Genomic DNA, 19,111 nt, shown 5'->3' on the forward strand with positions numbered 1-19,111 from the left:
ATGCTGTTACTCTGCAGAGGCTTGACTTCGGCTCCATTCCTTCCTGTGATGATGTCTGTTAACGGTATCAGAGTGGAATTTAAAAAAAAAAAAGTGCTGTCCTATATTCATTTATTATGGTGTTGAAGAAATGTGCAAAATGTATCGTCTGGCAAGAGAAAAAATATGGACCAGTGCAAGCTGTCTCTACAAGCTGAGAACAGGGTGTGAGCACTGCGTGGAAGATGTTTTCCTGCATGCGCTTTCATTTCTATTTTCAGAGTTTCTATAGCTTTCGTGTTATAAGGACTGAGCCAAAATGTTGAGCACATGTGCTGAGAGAAATGTCTCAACATTGAGTATTGAATTGTGAGTACAAAGATGAATCAATTCTAAATCCAATGTCATTCATTCACCAATTGCTGCACAATTAAAGATAAACAACAAACAATAAAAAAATATTCTGGTAAAATCCATCTGAGCATGTTGAATTATTATTGACGAAACTCAAAGTAATTTAGTTTATTATTAGATTATTTTAAAATGACATGTATCACTTTTATTTGTTTCAATCCATCCATTTGCTTATTGAGTGAATTATTTTTTTCTAGGCCTCTACATGTAGCAGGGTTCTTGAAAATGGGCAGTAAATGTCTCCGTTTTGCCCTATTTGCTATATGTGACCGGCCTTTTTTTTTTTTTTTATCAGGCGAATGTTTCAAAATCTCCGGCCAATGTGGAGGTTTGCCCTAGTCTCCGGTTTCTTGGTTGCGTGTGACCAGCTTCAATGGGAACTTGCATCATCGCTCTACTCTTCTTCCCGGCGAAGACGCAGATATCGGGTGATGTCAGAGATGGAAGTTGTTTCTGATTGGATACGTCAGAGGCGGAAGTCCTTTCTGATTGGACAGAATTTGCGACATTACTGCCGCCTAGCAACTTGGCATGCTTGTACACAAATTTGAAACCTCAGTATGTAGTTTCATAAAGACGCGACTTTTTAAAATAAACAAAGAACGACGGTGAGGGGGATTCTTTGCAGATTTAATTTAGCCGGCTACATGTAGACAAGGCCTGAGGCAACACAATAGCTTAAAATACAGTAAGTACAGAAATTTACCTTGTGTTTCTACAAAAATAACCTGTGTGTACGCCATACAGAACTAATACAATATAGTGCAAGTGAGGCATCCTAGAGTTGTTTCCTTAAACAAACCGTCTGTGCGTCCATCCATCTATCCATCCATCCATTTTCTTATCCATTTTTCCTCACCAGGGGTGCAGGCATGCTGGTGCCTATCTAGGCCGTCTTCGGTCAGTCGGTAGAGGACACCCTGAGACAAACAAGCATTCACTGGCATAAACATGCCTAAGGGCAATTCGGTGTGTCCATGCATGTTTTTGAAATGTGGGAGGATGCCGAGTGCCCAGAGAGAATCCACACGCGCAAGAGGAGAACGTGCAAACTGCACACAAGGTGGAAATGAACTCTGAATTGGACTCTGAACTTTGAGGCAGATGTGCTAACCACTCTTCCACCATGATGCAAAAGCAAACTAGTTTTACATAATATTAAAATCTATCTACTCGGGTAACTTTTTTTTATGGTCTAGCCCACAAAAGCCATATAGAGAAGCTTTTGTATCACATACACATGACAATTTACTGATGATGTTTGAAAAAGGACACGGGTCTCAGACAAATTTCTGAACATACTGCTCCTTTATAGGCAAAATGTACAAGAATGCTTCGTAAGGTAAATGAGACAATGCTTTTACTCCTAATGAGTGGATTTTTATCAATAGTAATGTATTACAAGTATTTATTTATCTGGCAGACAAAGGAAGGTATCCCCTCAATAGCTTAGAGATGATATTTGGAAGCCATCAAGATATTGTTGGGGACTGGTGGTAGACTTACTCTCAATGTTTTTTTTTTTTTGGTTTTTTTTTTTTTTTTTTTTTTACTCATTCAGTGCCATTGACCACTATTCGCGTCAAACATCCATTTTTCGTGGGCCCCACTGGCAGTTATAAAACGCCAAAGATCCATCTTAACTGGGTTGGCAGAGAAAGAAATAGGATAGTAACTCCTGGATAGTCAAGTGTGTTGTGGAATTTCATGTGAATTCTCACTATGTTTAGTAAGAATATGGCAGTAGAGCTTTGCAGCTTGTACAGTCACGCTGAGGCGACCGTCAACTTTTGCGTACTGCTTAAACTACACACAAAGATTTCTTTTGTGTTACAATATGTTCAAAGGGACATTTTGGCTGGCTGTTCAAATTTCAGGAGTCCAGTCATGCATTTTTTCGGCATATGTTGGCAAAGGGCATCTTTGAATTTTAGTTGTGTAAATCAAGTACCGACAAATGTTAAAGAGCTCACCATAAAATATTAAGGAAGGACATATAATTTTACTGAGACACTGACTACGCAATGAAATCTCAGGTTGTTGCTGTGCAGCAGAGTGGACAGATTTTATTCTGAGTGGGTGGCTCTCAGGGTGGCTCTCAGTATGCACATGTAATACAAGGTGCCATTCTTACAATCATATCTAATTTGATGATTGCATTAATTAGAAACAAAAAGATACGGTGTGTTTGTATACAAAAAAAAAAATCATGGCTTACGCAATTATATTCATTATTTTATGCTTTAATGTCTTTATTTGTTCAGAGGATGGGAGAACTGTGGAGTACACGAATGAGCTACAAACGAGGCTGATGTTATTGATAATACATGATAAATATCTCCCAAGAACAACCATTACACAATCTCCTATAAAAGTGTTTGGATAGCCTTGAGCTTAAGACAACACCTCAGATCTGAGTCTACTGAGAAAAGAATGCTAATGCAACAACATCCCCTTGATGGTTCTATACTGTTCCACAGGATTTGATAACTGTGTTGCGGTTGGTCCAGTGCTGAATAGTTGCCAGGCGATGGTGATTACATGCCTGAATGTATCTCAAAGCTGTGAGCTGAGTGACAGCCTCAAGGTGCCGCTGAATCATTGATGAACCGCATTAATGGTGCATGGCCGTTTTTCAGACTGTTGTTAAGTCAGGAAGTTCTGTCTCACCAGTGTTCTGTCACACTCTGTTATCCTGTGGGGTGCGGGGAAGCCAGAGTGAGTTTGATTTGCACACTTAGGCTGGTTCCGTTCCAGTGTTCATGGGGCCACTCAAGGATGATAAAATACAATGCTGCAAGCCGTGAGCCTGCAGGCTGTTCGCCAGAGGATTTTAATTTGTTTTCTTCCTTTTCCCTATTTCCCCCTCCTAATTTACATTTGGGTGCATTCTTGCAGTCACTACTGTTATTACGGCAGAGCAAAGTGCATACTTGCGATGACATTAGACACAGATTACTCCATTGATTTTGCAATTTTAATGTCTTCAATCATACGCAAAGTTTGTCGAATTTCAAGTACGTACCGATAATTTGCTGGTAGGTTGAACAGAACGTCTTTTGAATAATCATGACCAAGAGGCTCAACCAACACACGTGGCCTGCGAGCACGAAGCAGCGTTTGTTACATTGTGTTGTGCGGGCCTGATAACCTTGCACTCACTATGGCTGAGCGCCGAGATTATGGATGAGAGTAAGTTTAATTGACTTTTATAATCTGATTTTGGATAGGGGAGGGCAGATCATGGATTAAAGTTGTAGCTGCTAAACATGCAGGGGATCAGGAACCTGTTTAGCTGTGTAGGCCCAAGGGACAGTACAGTAGAGGCGTGTTCAAATGTAACATGTCATTGCTAATCCAGAACAGGCTGAAACGCATTGTATGGTAATGGCTCTAATGAATTGTGCTGTCAAAGGCCTGGTCACATTGTGGTGCTGCGGAGGCAGAATAATGAAGTGGCCACCGTGTAGTGATGTAATATGATTGCAGTTAAAATCATAAGTGGCCTGGAGGAAATGTATTTGCTGGAGGTGGCTGTTCCTGTCCTCAGCTGACATTCGATAGGCTCTGCAGCAGATGCGGCTTGTTCAGGATGGCCCATCATTCATCATGTTGTATTCATCAAGTTGTAGCTATACAATCTGTTTGCTAGACAGTACATTGAAAGTTATACTATATATTAGGGTCTGGACTCATACCCTAAATTTGCAGTCATTGCTAACTTTACATTTAACTACCAAATCCCAATTCCATTCAAGAGCTTTTCCAAGTCATAGTATTCCTTTTTTGGATGCATAATCTTAGTGTACCAACACCAGCGAAGGCACTAAAGTAGCCATGTCTAGCTATGGAAAGGTTTTCGGTTTTCATTTAAAATAACATACTTTAAACTCTAAGACCCCTCCCCATATATTAGCAAACAGCAGAACCCAGGGTACGTTTTTGCTTTCAGTAAACCTTTTAATTCCATTAATGTTGTGTCCCTCGTACTAACTAGCTAGTGCTCAGCTAATTAAGGAGTGTTCTTGCCAGTCCAGCGTCTAACTTTGCAAACTCCCTCCTTGCTAGCACGGCGTATGAGGCCAACAATGAAGTAACGACACAGATTTTGATTCAAGATTCAAGGGTTTTATTGTCATATGTATAGTATTATTAAACCACACAATGACATTCTTATTCTATTCACTTCCCCGGGTAGCAGACTACATTCATTCCATGTTGGATCAATAAATAAATAACAATAGTGTACAAAATATTAGTGTAAAATATTATTTATGCATGTAGTAAGAGGCAAATTAGTGCGTGAGAGATTTGTTGAGAATCGAGATGGCTTGTGGGTAGAAGCTGTGGCAGTTTTGGCCCTCAGGCTCCTGTAGCGTCTACCTGATGGCAGCAGTTCGAACAGATCGTTTTGTGGATGTGTCTAGTCCTTGATGAGGTTGCGTCTCCTCTGCAGAACCTTGGTGGGGTAAATGTTCTGCAGTGAGGGCGAGGCTGCCTTGATGGCCATTGGTTGCTCAACAGTTTAATGTAATACACATTAAACATTCCCAAATGTGGACAAACAGTTACTGGTGGCTGGTCTACGAGCTTGGGCTTCACAAGACCGTGTTCATGTAACTCATACATGGCACGCATTGCCATCCAAACAGTCCTCCCTGGTGACAATGTTTTGTATTTTTTTTCTTTTTTTATTTAAACAAGAAAGCTCTTTCTGAAAGCAAATCTCGCTGCTGAAAATAGGACGGATCAAAAAGCTCTAAAAGCGTTAATATCTCTTACTGGGCTGATAGTAAATCCGGACTGTATGTTATGTGTGTGAATGGGGTGTCCTGCTGTTCATGTTTACCTCCCCTGCTTCTGGGGCTTCAGTCACAACTGATTCATAGAGCTGCTTTTCATAAAGCTGCAAGGGTAACTATGCAAGTCTCCTCAGTTCCATTTTGGCAATAGTCCACCGGGTTGCTACAATGTCTTGAAGGGCTTTTAAGCAGTGTCAGTATGAAAACAGAAAACATGCTGAGGATAATAAGGCTCAAACATCTGAGGGAAAATGCTGTGCCCTATGTGACTACAAGTATCAGAGGTATTGTACAGTAGATTCAACCTCAAAGAATTTTCATTGTGAAGAAGAACATGGCATCACTGTTGGGAGAGATGCCATATACACCCGAACAATGGCAATTTTTTTTTAGTAATTAAATCATTGCAAACACTCACACACTGCCCCCACCTTTCTAAACATGTATTACTGGCATCCATGATGTTTTTTTTTTTTTTTTTTTTTGGGAACTTCCGTCATCGCACTAAACAGGTATTTGCAGTGAACTGTGCACACTTTTTTTTTTTGCACTTGCTCCAAAGCTAAAGACCCACTTTCAACCACATGGCATGAATATGCAAAAATGATGCTCCTCCAGAAATGAGGGAAGGGGGAAGATGCCAGTTTTTTCTAGATAGTATTCACTAGTCAGAGGATGACGTAATCTTCTGAGTCAGTGCCATTGTACGAGACTAGTTTACTGTACAGCGGCAACATCGTTGACTCATTACTTATTTATTTTTGTTTTAACTGCAATTTCAACTTTTGGTGCTGCTGTGAGAGAACAATGGATATGGAGTTCTCCTACTTTCAACAAAATGTTCAAAATGTTCTTTGGTGTACTATGTCATTTGAAAATCTTTTGGATTCACCCATGTGTTTTTTCTCTGCTCACTTAGTTTCTTTGTATGTTCACATTCATGGAGTCTATCAAATACGTTCCTCTTTATGTTCTTGTTTGAAATATTGCTGCACTTGTGAATGGTTTACATGTGTACCATTGTGAAGGGGTTAATTAAAAAACAAAAGAATTAATTAAAGTAACTTTATAGAAACATGAGCCTTCCTCAGCTTTTACATGTTCTCGCTGGTCCACAAATATTTTTTAGATCCAGAAAATGTGCAATGGTCACTCTCTCTCTCTCTCTCTCTCTCTCTCTCTCTCTCTCTTTCTCTCTCTCTCTCTCTCTCTCTCTCTCTCTCTCTCTCTCTCTATATATATATATATATATATATATATATATATATATATATATATATATATGTGTGTGTGTATGCGTGTATGTGTGTGTGTCTAAGTTAACCTGGTGAACAATTGGAATCTGTCTCCAAGAAACATCCCTGGGTTTCTTTGTGATGTGACACAGATCTTTTCTTTTTGTTTTACTCACACTACAAGATAGATGAGCTCCTTCACTTGAGGCAGAAGCTCACTCAGTAATAATTCACAGTTTTCTGTTAAAAGAGGAGCTGGCTGTGCGTATAGTTATCCCAACTGCTTCACACCTGGCTGCAACCTGCTAGTACTGCTTGCATTTTCATAATATGGATGTCTCCAACTTCTCTGTCTTCACAAGACCTCTTTCAGTCATTCATCTTTTTTCTGAATCAGTAGCTATATCAGTAGAATTTAATTTCGGGCCCAAATTGAAGGCTTCTTTTATTAGAAAAAAAAAGGGTATTTTACCCATTTTTTTATTCAGTAAAAATGCATAGCCGCTCTTTGTTTCAAGTCTTAATAGATAGTTTCTGTGATGTCCATAGTCATATATTCTTGTCTCAATACGGAAGTAGGAGTAGTAAAAACTGTTCTTGAGTTATCCACCAACTACTTTTCTTGCCTCTTTGTCAATAAGCACATTGACAAAATGTGGTTATTCAGTTCTAATTCACACTGACTGATTAGACTGAGACCCTGACGTAGACCTAAAAAAAAATGAAGGGAGCTCCTCTAGACCTGTAGCGCTGGTGTTCCGTCTAAAGGAGCTGGGCGATTGCAGAAATGTGGGCCATCTCTGGTCACACGCTTGTAGCAGACATAGTTGGATAGAATGGCTTGGCTTCATTTTGGTAATGCACCTGTCAAAAATTCTACATGACCTGAACACATCTTGGTGGTTGTTCGGATATGTTCACAAATTAAACAATGCAGTTCTATTTCATGCACATAATTATACAGCTGTCCATAAAAAAAAAAATACTGGTAATAATACAGCACATTGTTATGCTGGTAATTGTAATTTATTAATTTCCATTGTCCTTGTAGGACATCGCTCTGAGGGTAAATGCAAACCTAATATATGCTTGTTAACCATTAATTTTACAAATTATGACACTGCATAATTGGATCCCTTTACGCTCCATCTTGTCATTGAGCATCTACATTGGAAAAAAGAAAAAAAAACTACAGAACATTCTTGTTCATTTGCGGCAAATAAAAGTTATCCATTTTAAAGATATTATTTTCTGTGTTGTGTTGTTTGTATTTTTCCATTCATTGGAAGTAAAACAGTTTTTAGCATTTTTGTGTCCATTACAGATAACAATGGAGTTTTATACTGTATAACTAACTTTCTTTTGGAGATACAAATGGAGATATGATCACTTGATCTGGCATGGCTATGGATATAATATAAACTTAATAAAAAGACAAAGGTCAGGGCAGCTCGGTGGCGGAGTAGTTAGCACGTATGCCTCACAGTTAAGGGACCTGAGTTTGAATTCAGCTGGCTCCACCCTTCCTTTGTAGAGTTTGCACGACCCTCGTGAGGATAAGTGGCTTTAGAAAATGGATGGATGAAGGTGAATCTGATTCTAATATTGCTATTACAGCCTGCATGTTAGCAACCAATACTCTCACACCTTTGCTTAATCTGAACACACATTTATAGATAACTGTTGCTTGATACATTTCCCCATATTGTATTCCTCTTCATCCAATCGTACAGTGTCCAATATTTGCCATACAATCAGTTCATCAGAATACAACATGCCATATTTTCTGTTTCCCAATGAAACAAATCTAATACAAACCTCATAATGTTATTTATTATAATATGTTTGCTGTCTTTTGGAGATGTGGCATTGAGCTGATAATACATTATGAGCATGGTCTGTAACAACACGTCTTTGAAAAGGACAGAAACATTCATTTTCTTTTGCAATACATCTTTCTGGTCTTCTAAATTCCCCAAATTCAAGATGTAAACACCTGAGTTGAATGTTTCATTATGATCGTTTTTTGTTTTTTGGAGCTGAATTGCACATCTTATCTTAATTGCCACGACTACAACTACTACTACAGCTACATTTTTTTATGTTCAGTCTATACATGTACCTGATTTTGTTAAACCTGTTTTCCTTTTTAAGTGCTCTATACATAAAGTGGAGTCAAGCTTTCAAATGGTTTTCAGGAAGTCCATTTGAACTTCAATTGTACCACTTCTATTTCAGTTTTTTTGTGCCTGCCTCGTTGACAGTCTACTGTGACGAAAGCATATGTAAATGTCATCATCTTCCCCTTAATAGGTTTTGTGAATTTTTTGTAATGATGAAGGCAAATTTGATGAATGCTCATTTTTATTCCTCACGAAATGAAACTGCTGAAATTGTTTGTCATAAATCTGCTGACTTTCCTCTAATGCGTTTTGCTTCCTCTATTCCCCAGGATCTGAAGAAGGTGCTGTCTTTCCCCCCATACCCAGCAGAGTTTTTGCATCCAGTCGTGTATGCCTGCACGGCGGTCATGCTGCTCTGCCTCTTTGCTTCCATCATCACATATATAGTGCATCACAGGTAAGGAAATTCACTCCTTGAGCAAATATTTCTGTTGAAGAGTGCATTGGCAACCTTGCAATTGACTGGCAATCTGTCCCGGGGGCTCTCACCTCAAGCTGTGATAATCTCGACCCACTCAAAACTCAACAGGATTTTTCCAATCAAAAATGAAGAGATGGTTCCATGGGCCTACTACTGTCTGCCAGGTTTTATTTGGTCCCTGAAACAGATTTCAATGTAATCTCTTCATTTCCGCCCTTTGTGAATGCTTGATTTTTTTAGTCGTGTCATAAATATGATGACTTTGGTGCACCTGAACGCTTTAGCCTAGTTAAAAGCACTGCAGCTGGTTTGACTAAGAGCATGTGAATCGGTCACATACGTTAAGTGTGTGTGTTTGTGTAAATGTTTATATGTGTTTTTTTTTTTTTGTGGTCGGGGGGGGGTCCATTTTCATGGAAAATCTACGATGGGGTTTTCGCAGCATGTTTTTGTGCTATTATAATTAGTATTTTGGGTTCAAATACATTTTTCAATGCATTGCTATGAGCATCAGTTATACTCGGCCCTTATCCCCTGTGAATAGCGGGGCTCTACTATTGCTTTGAGTTGTACTATCACCTTTCACCACTAAATGGCAGGGATTAGTTGTGTACGTTGGCTCTTATATTGCCCATTACAGCATTATCTGTGGTAGATTTGGAATGATCCGTTCATTATTGTAACTGCTTATTCTCAAAAAGTTGGGACAAAATCAGAATAATATGCAGCTGATTTTGGGGGGGGGGGGGGGGGGGGGCACGAAATTAATGTTGGTTTGTTTGTTATGCAGTTTTTGACATCCTTGAATGGTGCAAGGGGCATCCACACAAAAAAATATCACAGTATGTCATTATTGTGTTGTTTGCTTGAAACCCTTTGTTGTTGAATACCGTAGTGGATCTTTCATCAATCCTTTGAAAAATGCTTATTACAAAAAACAAATGAATTAAGAACACATATTTTGCATGTATGCACATGTTTATCAATTTCTATTCATTTATTTCCATACATCTAGTTAGGAAGTTTTTCATCCTGAGGTCCCAGTAGAACAGATGACAATATGTGTGTGTCCCCCATTATTTTCCCGATGCCTTTTCTGAAGAATTACAGAGTACTCATTGACCTTTGTTCCATTTATGTGGCATGGTAATCAGGACATAGAATAAATTATGGTTAAACATTGCAAACTGCAAATTTGCCTCTTCCTCTACACATTTACTGGATCTCACATCGAACATTAAGGTCTCATCTAATTGGCGCAAACAGAATGCTACCTTTTGAGAAAGATTTTTTGAGAATAATTGATGACAGGCGGGGATGAGATTATTGAAATTATCTGGGGAGCTGAGTTACAGCATCATTTATCTCCATGATACTGTATATGAACAGCTTCATTAAATAGCTGATATACCTATTAATGAAAATGTTTATACAAAAAAAAACAACATAATGACCAAGCAACAATAGCCTCTTCATTATGTTTATCCTAAATGATCTGTGCTCTTAGTATTTAGATAGGTACATAATCTCATCATTATTCAAAGCCAAAAATATGTAATTTTACAGTAAAATTAAAGTGATATAAACACCACATACTGTGAAAGCCTTAATATTTCCAGCATGCTCAGAAAATAGTTTTGTGTCAAGGGCACTCATTTTAGCATCTCTTCTCCCCTCCCTCCTTCATCCCCTTGTCACTCCTCAGGACTAAACACCATCTCTGTTTCGTAACACTTTAGTTGTGTAGTATCACTCAAGCTGATAGTCAGTCTGTGAAGCACTAACAGGGTGATAAATGGGAAAAATGCAAGTGGGATTGCTCAAGGCTAGACTCAGTAGATGATGCATTACGGAATTTGTTCTTTCTCACTTAATATGCACGTACGCATATGCAAAAGGATTCATTACAGCGGTGGTTCTCAAATGTTTTCTGTCATGCTCCATCTTTGAAGTTGAAAAATAATTCTTTTTTTCTTGTCACTTCTACAGTATATTGCAATGTACAAATGTCACTAAACAAAAATAGTTTATGAGTAGATTACAAACATTTGAGTATCAGTATCTCCAAAGGTGATGTGATCCAGAAAATAAATATGGTGGCAATTAGACAGAAATGATGCTCGCTTCACTGTCCATTCGTGTTTCCCCATACACAGTGCATGCTCAGTCAGGCAAGTTCCATTTTTTTTTTATTCTAACTTTGCTCAGATGAAGATCAATAACACTTTCCCTAATCCCTCTCTTCTCAATCCATTGTTCTCAAAACAACCAATAACATGTTTTATTTTTGTTATAGGCAAATATGTTAACGTCTGAAAGTTTGATACCAGCATACTTAGGTTTAGAAGGACTTTGTTAAATGCATAGAGCTGGTACAAAACAAAAAATCAACTCAATCTTGAATTTCCTTTAAAATAACAACTCAAATTTCAGTTTTACCACCATCTAATATTGTAAATTCGCCCCCAAATGTGTGGTTTTCCCCTGTATTACTTATTACAAAGCATGTTTGTTTTTTGTTTTTTTTACCACAGGCTTTTACTACCCTCATTCCTTCAAAGCCAATGTATATTTCAAGGTCCAAAACTAATATCCACTTGAAAATATGCCAGTATTGTTAATAAACACAGTCTGGGTGACAAATAAAGCTGTTAAAGTGTGTTTCATATTCAAATTCTGCACCTCGACTTGTGTTATAAAACCCACCACTGTGATAATGAGTGACTGTACCTCCAACAAAGCTGCAGGTGACAGCTACATGACAGCGCAGCAGCTATTGCAGCATGTTCTGCGACATGGAGTATCAACAGTGCATGAAACTGACGAAGTGATAAATATTTAAAAAGAAGTGGAATATAATAAGGGTTTTATATATTATTTTGCTGTGAGAAAAATATTGCATTACAATTTCCTTGTGCGGTCACAATGCAAAAAGTAATAAAAATTATAATGCATTATAACTGTAACTGGCTGTTTTTACAAGTGCCATACGGAAGGTTAGGGGCGCTTGGGCACTACTATAAAGGGTCTAAATGAACCTGTGTGTTCACAATTTAAAATGTAAAAGCTAAGTGAATCGCACATAGCCATATTATACCTGAGTGTTTTGCTGTCTGTAATTGTGCAATTGTGTGTTTTTATCATGTAATGAATCAGCAAATGTTTGAAGTGGTAGCATATTACGAATAATATGCTATGTTTAATATGCTATGTTGGCTCATTCAAATAAGGATTATTGGTTAGCTACTTGGATAGAGATCTGCAATTTTGAAGCGCAATAACCTTTTGGTTTTTGGGCAAGATGACAGTTTAGTTCATCCCAGACTGTGGAGGAAGGGTGTGTGCAAGGGTGGAGGTTAATGTACTTGACCCAATGAAAACCCAGCACAGAGCCTATGAAAACCTCCTTCCTGGGAGGCCAGCAGCCAACTTGATTTATGGCCTCTTTGCTGGAAGCAGTTCAATACCTGGACTGTAGCAAAGGCAGCGGCAGCTCTCGCTCCAGCCAGAGCTGTGAAGCCTGGCCCCAGACAGCCCTCATAGCTCTTTGTTGCCAATGCTTCATCTAGACTTGGCTCAGGTGCAATTGGATCACCTTTTTGGACGATGACAATCTCCAAGTTATATAATATTGTATATTGGAATAATAATTACTTTGGATTGTACAAAGAAGGTCCGTACAGGAATGGATAGATGGATGGCTGTATGGATGACTGCATGGATAGATGAATGGATGATTTCATATGTTGGAACAATGACTACTCTGGATTGTACAGAGAAGGTTCACACAGGAATGTTGCTAAAAGTGTGTCAAACTCAATGTTGCTGTTGTTTGACCTATTTAGCCTATTATCTAAGCGCTTGATAGGACATGCTGAAGTGGGCTAAGTGCATTGCCGATGCATGTGCGAGCCATGGCTCGAAGCAAATATAAATTCTGTACATTGTTGTATGAGACCCTTCAATTGATCAAGCGAACCGTAAACAATCTCCAGTCCCTTTAAGTCAGAGATTCTGGTTTATATTCATATACAGTACCACTATGTGTCATGATATTAATGACACGTTGGAATGCTCTTTGACTTAATTCAATCACTTAAAAAAATGGTGTTAAATTTAAACAGTTACTGTTGCTATTTTTATGAGACCGATAATTTAATGGTGCACTTGCTTGACTTTAATGCAGGTAGCATGAATTAGTTTGAATTCATTTGATTTCAATTTACTTTCAGCATTACATAAAACTGCATGTTTGCTTTTTTGCCGATGGATGGATGGATGGATGGATGGATGGATGGATGGATGGATGGATGGATGGATGGATGGATGGATGGATGGATGGATGGATGGATGGATGGATGGATGGATGGATGGATGGATGGATGGATGGATGGATGGATTCAGTGATTCTGTGATGTGCAGTTCGTGTATAAGACATGGTGTGACTTCTGGTGTAATATGTGGACACTTGTTGATGACAAAACAAGTGCACCACTAGTGATAAACAAAATATAGTGCTTCACTTATCACTCACTAAGCCATCTGTGTACATATTGGCTTGGCAGGTTTGCACAAAAATATTATGACAAATATGATTCAGGGAGAGATTGCAATCCATGAAAAATAAATAACTAAATGTACTTACTTTGTCATTACATTTTCAATACAATGTATGTAATGAGAAGGTATTTTTGATCCAGTTTGACAAATTTTTGTCCCAATAATGCTTTTTGAAGATGCTCTTTCTGTTAATAACCTACAATATAAAGTGGAGCCAGTCATTTACAAATCATCTGTTTTCATTGAACAAAAACAACTTAGAATTCTGACTAAATAAATGTGAATATTATCAGAGTAAAGTTTACTTGGCGAAGCTGTGGCAATGCAAATGCAACAGATATTATAAATTTGCTATGAGCTCCATTTTTTTATGTAGACATGCTAATTTTCTCTACATTGATCTTTCTTTTGACAGTGCAATCCGCATCAGTCGGAAGGGATGGCATATACTTCTCAACTTCTGCTTCCATACAGCTCTGACCTTTGCTGTGTTTGCCGGCGGCATCAATCGAATCAAATACCCCATCATATGTCAAGCAGTAAGTGCAATTCGTTTTTGTGTGCCTCACTAACAAAGATCGGGAAAGTGATTTAGGATGTTTATTCGGGTGCCAGAATTGAAAGCAGTCTGTGATTGAGCCACTTTTATACAATAAGAAAGTTACAGACATATTGGCAATAGCGCATTTAATTTATGATGTTTGCATTGTTTACATCGTGAGTTTATTTTTATTCTTTTTGGGTGTTTAATCCTAGAATTTATACAAGAAAAATTATGAGATGTTTAAAAAAAAGTATTTCTCTTATTTTGACCAAAATCACTTACATTTTCTCAATATTGACAACCATTTTTAAATCATGTACTAAAATGTTATATATTACTGATTCCCTAGCCAACCAAAATGTTGTTGAACACCTCACCACGGTTTGTCAAAGGTTACAAAACATTTGACAAATGTTCTCCAAACGTTCACTAATCAGTCATTAATGCTTCTGTTTTCTTATTTCAAAAGAATCAAGTACTCAAAATTGACTTCAATGTGCATAAAGTAATTAATTACTTTAGTACTTTGGTACCTAAAGCAATTGGTTATTTATTTAATACTTAATATAAAATAATAGATTCCTTTTGTACTTGTACGCTATTACTGGAGTACTTCTTTACCTGAAGTAATTGATTGCATTAGCGTGAATAGAGGCAAATAAAAAATATATACAAATCTGTCTTTGGTATTGAATGTTCATATAGTTATACATATATTTATACATAAGAGAGATTTTATGTGTAAGAGACAGCAAACAATGTATTTATTTAACGTATGCGCACGCATACATACGTTAAACGTAAATCTATGTTGAAACAATAAGATGATTTTAAGTTTCAATGCTTTATTTTTTGAAAGTCATCATCACTATCTGACACACCAAGTAGCTCTTCCCATTTAACTCCCGGACGTCCTCTACTTCTAGCTCGTCATTTGTTAAAACCTCCTAGTTACTTTTCTATGGGTAGTCATCTTCTGATCCGTCCAATTTGTTTGAAATGGAGGTCTTAGTAAATGATTTGCTTTTCATCTTTCTTGGGATATTATCCCAAACATTCTTTACCCAAGTGACGACTGTTGTGAGATCACAGCACGGAAGGTTGCCCTTCGCCCAACCTCAAGCATATGTCCACAGTCTGAAAAACAGACCTTAATCTCATCAAATACCCTTTGGATGATTCCGAACAAGTATTGTAAGCCAGGCTCTCTCAATTTTAGTGAATGACCTTACTTATGGATCAATTGACCCCTCCATTCCTACCCCCATACACATGCAAACTCCTCTCCATAATACTGTACCTTAATTATTTGTAATTGGCAAATGTCCCAATCCTTTTCTTCATGATTTTTATAGCATGCCAGTTTACAGGAGCCTCTACAGATAAATATCATACTTGTGAAAAACAGAAAGAGCAACCCTAACACCCGTAATTGCCTTGTCATCACTTTGAGTGAATGAAGCAACACTAATGCACTTGGAGTACCTTGACAGGGCAATGGTTCTGGTCCATTTGACGAGAATGGTAAAACAAGAGCCGTTTCGGTTGGCAGCTTAGTATTTTGTGGATCAAGATAGCTGCCAAATAGACATTACTTGAATAGCGGTGGTATTAGCTGGACACACATGTTCTCCCATCAGTGTGAAAAATCACATGTGTGCTTGCAAGGTTATTTCTCTCATAGATACCATCCAATAATACATCGCACATCTTATTAAGATTCAGATGGCATACCGCGAAAAAAAAGCTTGAAGGTGAGGTTAAGTTTTAATATCACTATTGCAGAATCTTTTGTCTTGAAAATGGTTAGAGATGAAGGCCCCTTCTATTGCAAGACCATTTAATTATCCTGCTTGTCTTTATATATAGCTGACAAAGATAGGTGAATAAAGAAATTCAGTATTTCTAATTCATAAGTAACATTTTTTGTATTCGATCCTAAATATATTGACAACACGAAGATTTGTGTATGATTGTACTGTATTCCTAGACTTTACACAAATCAGAATTTTGCATTTTATGCACATTTTGTGATCCGCCACAATGTCTTTAATTTGCAGATCTACCAATAACATCATTGATTGGTGCCACAAAATAAGACATTACAGCCATAATGTTTCCCACATACTGGACATATTTATTTAATTGTGACAAATGAATTTTGACAGCCGCATACGGGTCTATTAACTTTCATTCCTGCGCTGATAAGCCACTCCTCTACTTGTGTGGTCTTAGTGTGTCTGGTAATCAATATCATTACTGCTTCTCTTTGTGGCACCATACTGCAAATACCTCAAATGACCCAAGTATCAAACATATCGATGTTTGGTTTGGGAATCATAGTGACATCGGTACTTAGGTGTGGTTGTTTGTACGGCATGTTTTATAAGCAGCTACATTTTCTGCATAAACGATAAATATGTTATTTAAGTGAATTAATTCCTTCTAACTGTGATCAAATTGGTAATCGGTTCGCGCTTTTTAAATCGTTGATCGAAGCTCCGACCGATAATCCCCGAAAATCCTGCTTGTGGTTATATCCGCCAATCTAACTCCGCCAATGTAAGCGAAGATACAGATTTACGGGATCATGCGGATATACACTCTCATTGCAAGCTGGATGTCATCAAAATAAGGTGATCGATCTCATACACAAGTCTAGCCAAACAACACTTGTAGTAAATCAAAACGACAGCAAAAGCTTGGAGGTGCATAAACCATATGAAGAGAGAAAATGCTGGCTTGTGGCTGGCCGTGGAGTAATGCTGAGGTTACTTTTGCGCATATTTGGGGAAAAGACAGTCCTTTTTTTTTTGGAAGTGTTGTAAATTGTGTGTGAAACTGTTGTTATCTTTGGCGTGTGTGTGTGTGTGTGTAGCATGTCAACCCTAACCCTAAGGTTTAACTAAGCAGTGATCATTCAATATAGCTTCTAAAATATTATTTTACAAAATGAACAGAATTTTACAGAATTAAAAATGTAACTTTTTAATTGGTTGCGTGTGAATAGTTAGGTCTCTGGACTTCCTGCCCATCCATTTAGTGAGGATTTTTTTGTTGTTGTTTTGTTTTGTAGTTTAAGAAACTCTCTGCCATTTGGCATTTTGCAACTCTGAAATTAGGTTGGACATTTCAAGCAAGAGTTTGAAAACGTTGGGGGGCTAACCTGCATGTTGGTAAATACAGTTGTATTTAGAAAAAAGTCTGGGATCATGAGATACACATTTGTACATGCTGTTTGCAGGCAGAGTAGACCTCGCCCCCACTCTTGGGACTCACATTACTCCTCTTCCCACAGAGAGAGTTCAAAAGGCATCCCAAACTTTCTTTGGCAACTCTTATGGCATATTAAGTATGCACTACCTAGTTCGCCTCTTTGCATCTCCACCAGCACCCTCCATCTCTCAGTCATGTAATATATTTGCATGATACACTATTGTTTCATGTCGAAGTGTTTATTGTCATGTGCACAATGTAGAAACAAGTTTCTCCATACAATGAAACACCTCTCTATCTTCAAATTTTCAAATTCGAACGGGGTCGCATTGTCACATGTCACAAGCAGTAAATTCCTCAATTTCCTTATGTTAACCATTTAACTTTTGATTTCCTTGTAGTTACAGTAAATGCTGTACTGGCCTACAACCAAATTTGGATTAAATATTAAAAGGGTGCTCCAGTGAGTGTGATCAAAGTTAAATAAGCCGTTAAAAATCTGCTAACCTTTCTATGAATGTGACCTACATTTGACTAGTATAAATTGCTTTTCAGAGGTTCTCATCATTAAAATGCTGTGATATCAAATGGGACTGGAAAAGAAAACAAGTTATTCCAGCACCTGCAGTGATTGGGATTGGAGTGTTCTTCAAATATTAAGCATTCCCAGCATGCTAGTCAGTTTTCATCAAACGTATTGCTAAATAAATACTCTATGATGAATACTGCCGGGTAACAAGGTTTAGATATAATCCAGGCTTTAGCATTGAGATGCTAACATTGCTACTTGTCTCGTCAGGTTTAGGGCTGAAACAAATCCTCAAGTAACTCCATACTTTGATCCAAGAAATGCTCACTTATTATTTGACTTGCCCCTTATACCCGTCAGAAAAAAATATGTAAAGCCAGTTGCAGCAGCAAATGTTAATACTTTGTATGACAATAAAACACATCAGAAAGGTGCTGGGAAGGCCAATTTCAAAATAAACATTAGTTTACCAATTATAATATAATACCAAATAAAAATGTGTTTGCACACTTTTATTTTGTAGTTGTTCCCGGCAGCACATTGTGGCGCAATACCTTGACTTGTCCCTCGACCTCAACTGGCGCTTCTGACACGTGATACAAACAATACAAATTGTTTTTAAATCACATTCAATCATCAATCCAGGTCACTAACAGAAAACATAACTACTGTCTTTCTCCAAGTTAAGTTAATTTTTTTCCCCCTTCATTTTCAATCTCCATATTAGGAGGGTCCGACTTAAAACTGCATGACTCGAAACAGACTAATTTTTTACACATTTCTTTGTGTCTGAATGTAACCAATTTGAAAGCACAATAAGTATTATGTCATTGACAAGACTAATTAACTGTTGATCTACACTTTATATAAATAATATTACCATATGTTGATGTCTGCAGTCAAACAAAATCAGCAGCAATGTAAATAGTAAACATTATTCTTAGTCTCACAGTATACAACTAAATTATGTTGTTACCCTGTACCGAATAAACCACATTCAACTACAAAATGTTTGGTCTAGTTGATTGATTTAGTTGTTCAATGAAATTTTTTGTTGCTTTATGACAAGGGGTCAAATATAACATCAAAAGTAATTAAATGAGAAGTGGGTTTTAAGCAGGAATGTATCAGTACGAAAAAATCGCCATTTCCATCGTTTTGACTAATTGGTCTTGAAAAGACAAGGATACTACAACTCTACTAATATGATATGTTTTTTTTTTTGTTT

The 19,111-nt window shown here is 37.6% G+C and overlaps 1 protein-coding gene across 2 annotated transcripts in view; it reads left to right on the plus strand.

The window, feature by feature from the left end:
- The window catches only part of adgra1b (adhesion G protein-coupled receptor A1b), a 129,256-nt gene that overhangs the window by 99,688 nt on the left and 10,457 nt on the right, over positions 1-19,111 (plus strand). For both annotated transcript variants that reach the window (XM_088421881.1, XM_088421882.1), the window contains 2 exons: positions 8,883-9,010; positions 14,010-14,133. In XM_088421881.1, the coding sequence (XP_088278007.1) occupies positions 8,883-9,010; positions 14,010-14,133 (252 nt within the window). The remainder of the gene's footprint in view (positions 1-8,882; positions 9,011-14,009; positions 14,134-19,111) is intronic.

Source organism: Hippichthys cyanospilos, chromosome 8 (assembly GCF_059441005.1).
Source record: "Hippichthys cyanospilos isolate Australia breed blue-spotted pipefish chromosome 8, RoL_Hcya_1.0, whole genome shotgun sequence".
In the NCBI taxonomy this organism is placed as follows: Eukaryota; Metazoa; Chordata; class Actinopteri; order Syngnathiformes; family Syngnathidae; genus Hippichthys; species Hippichthys cyanospilos.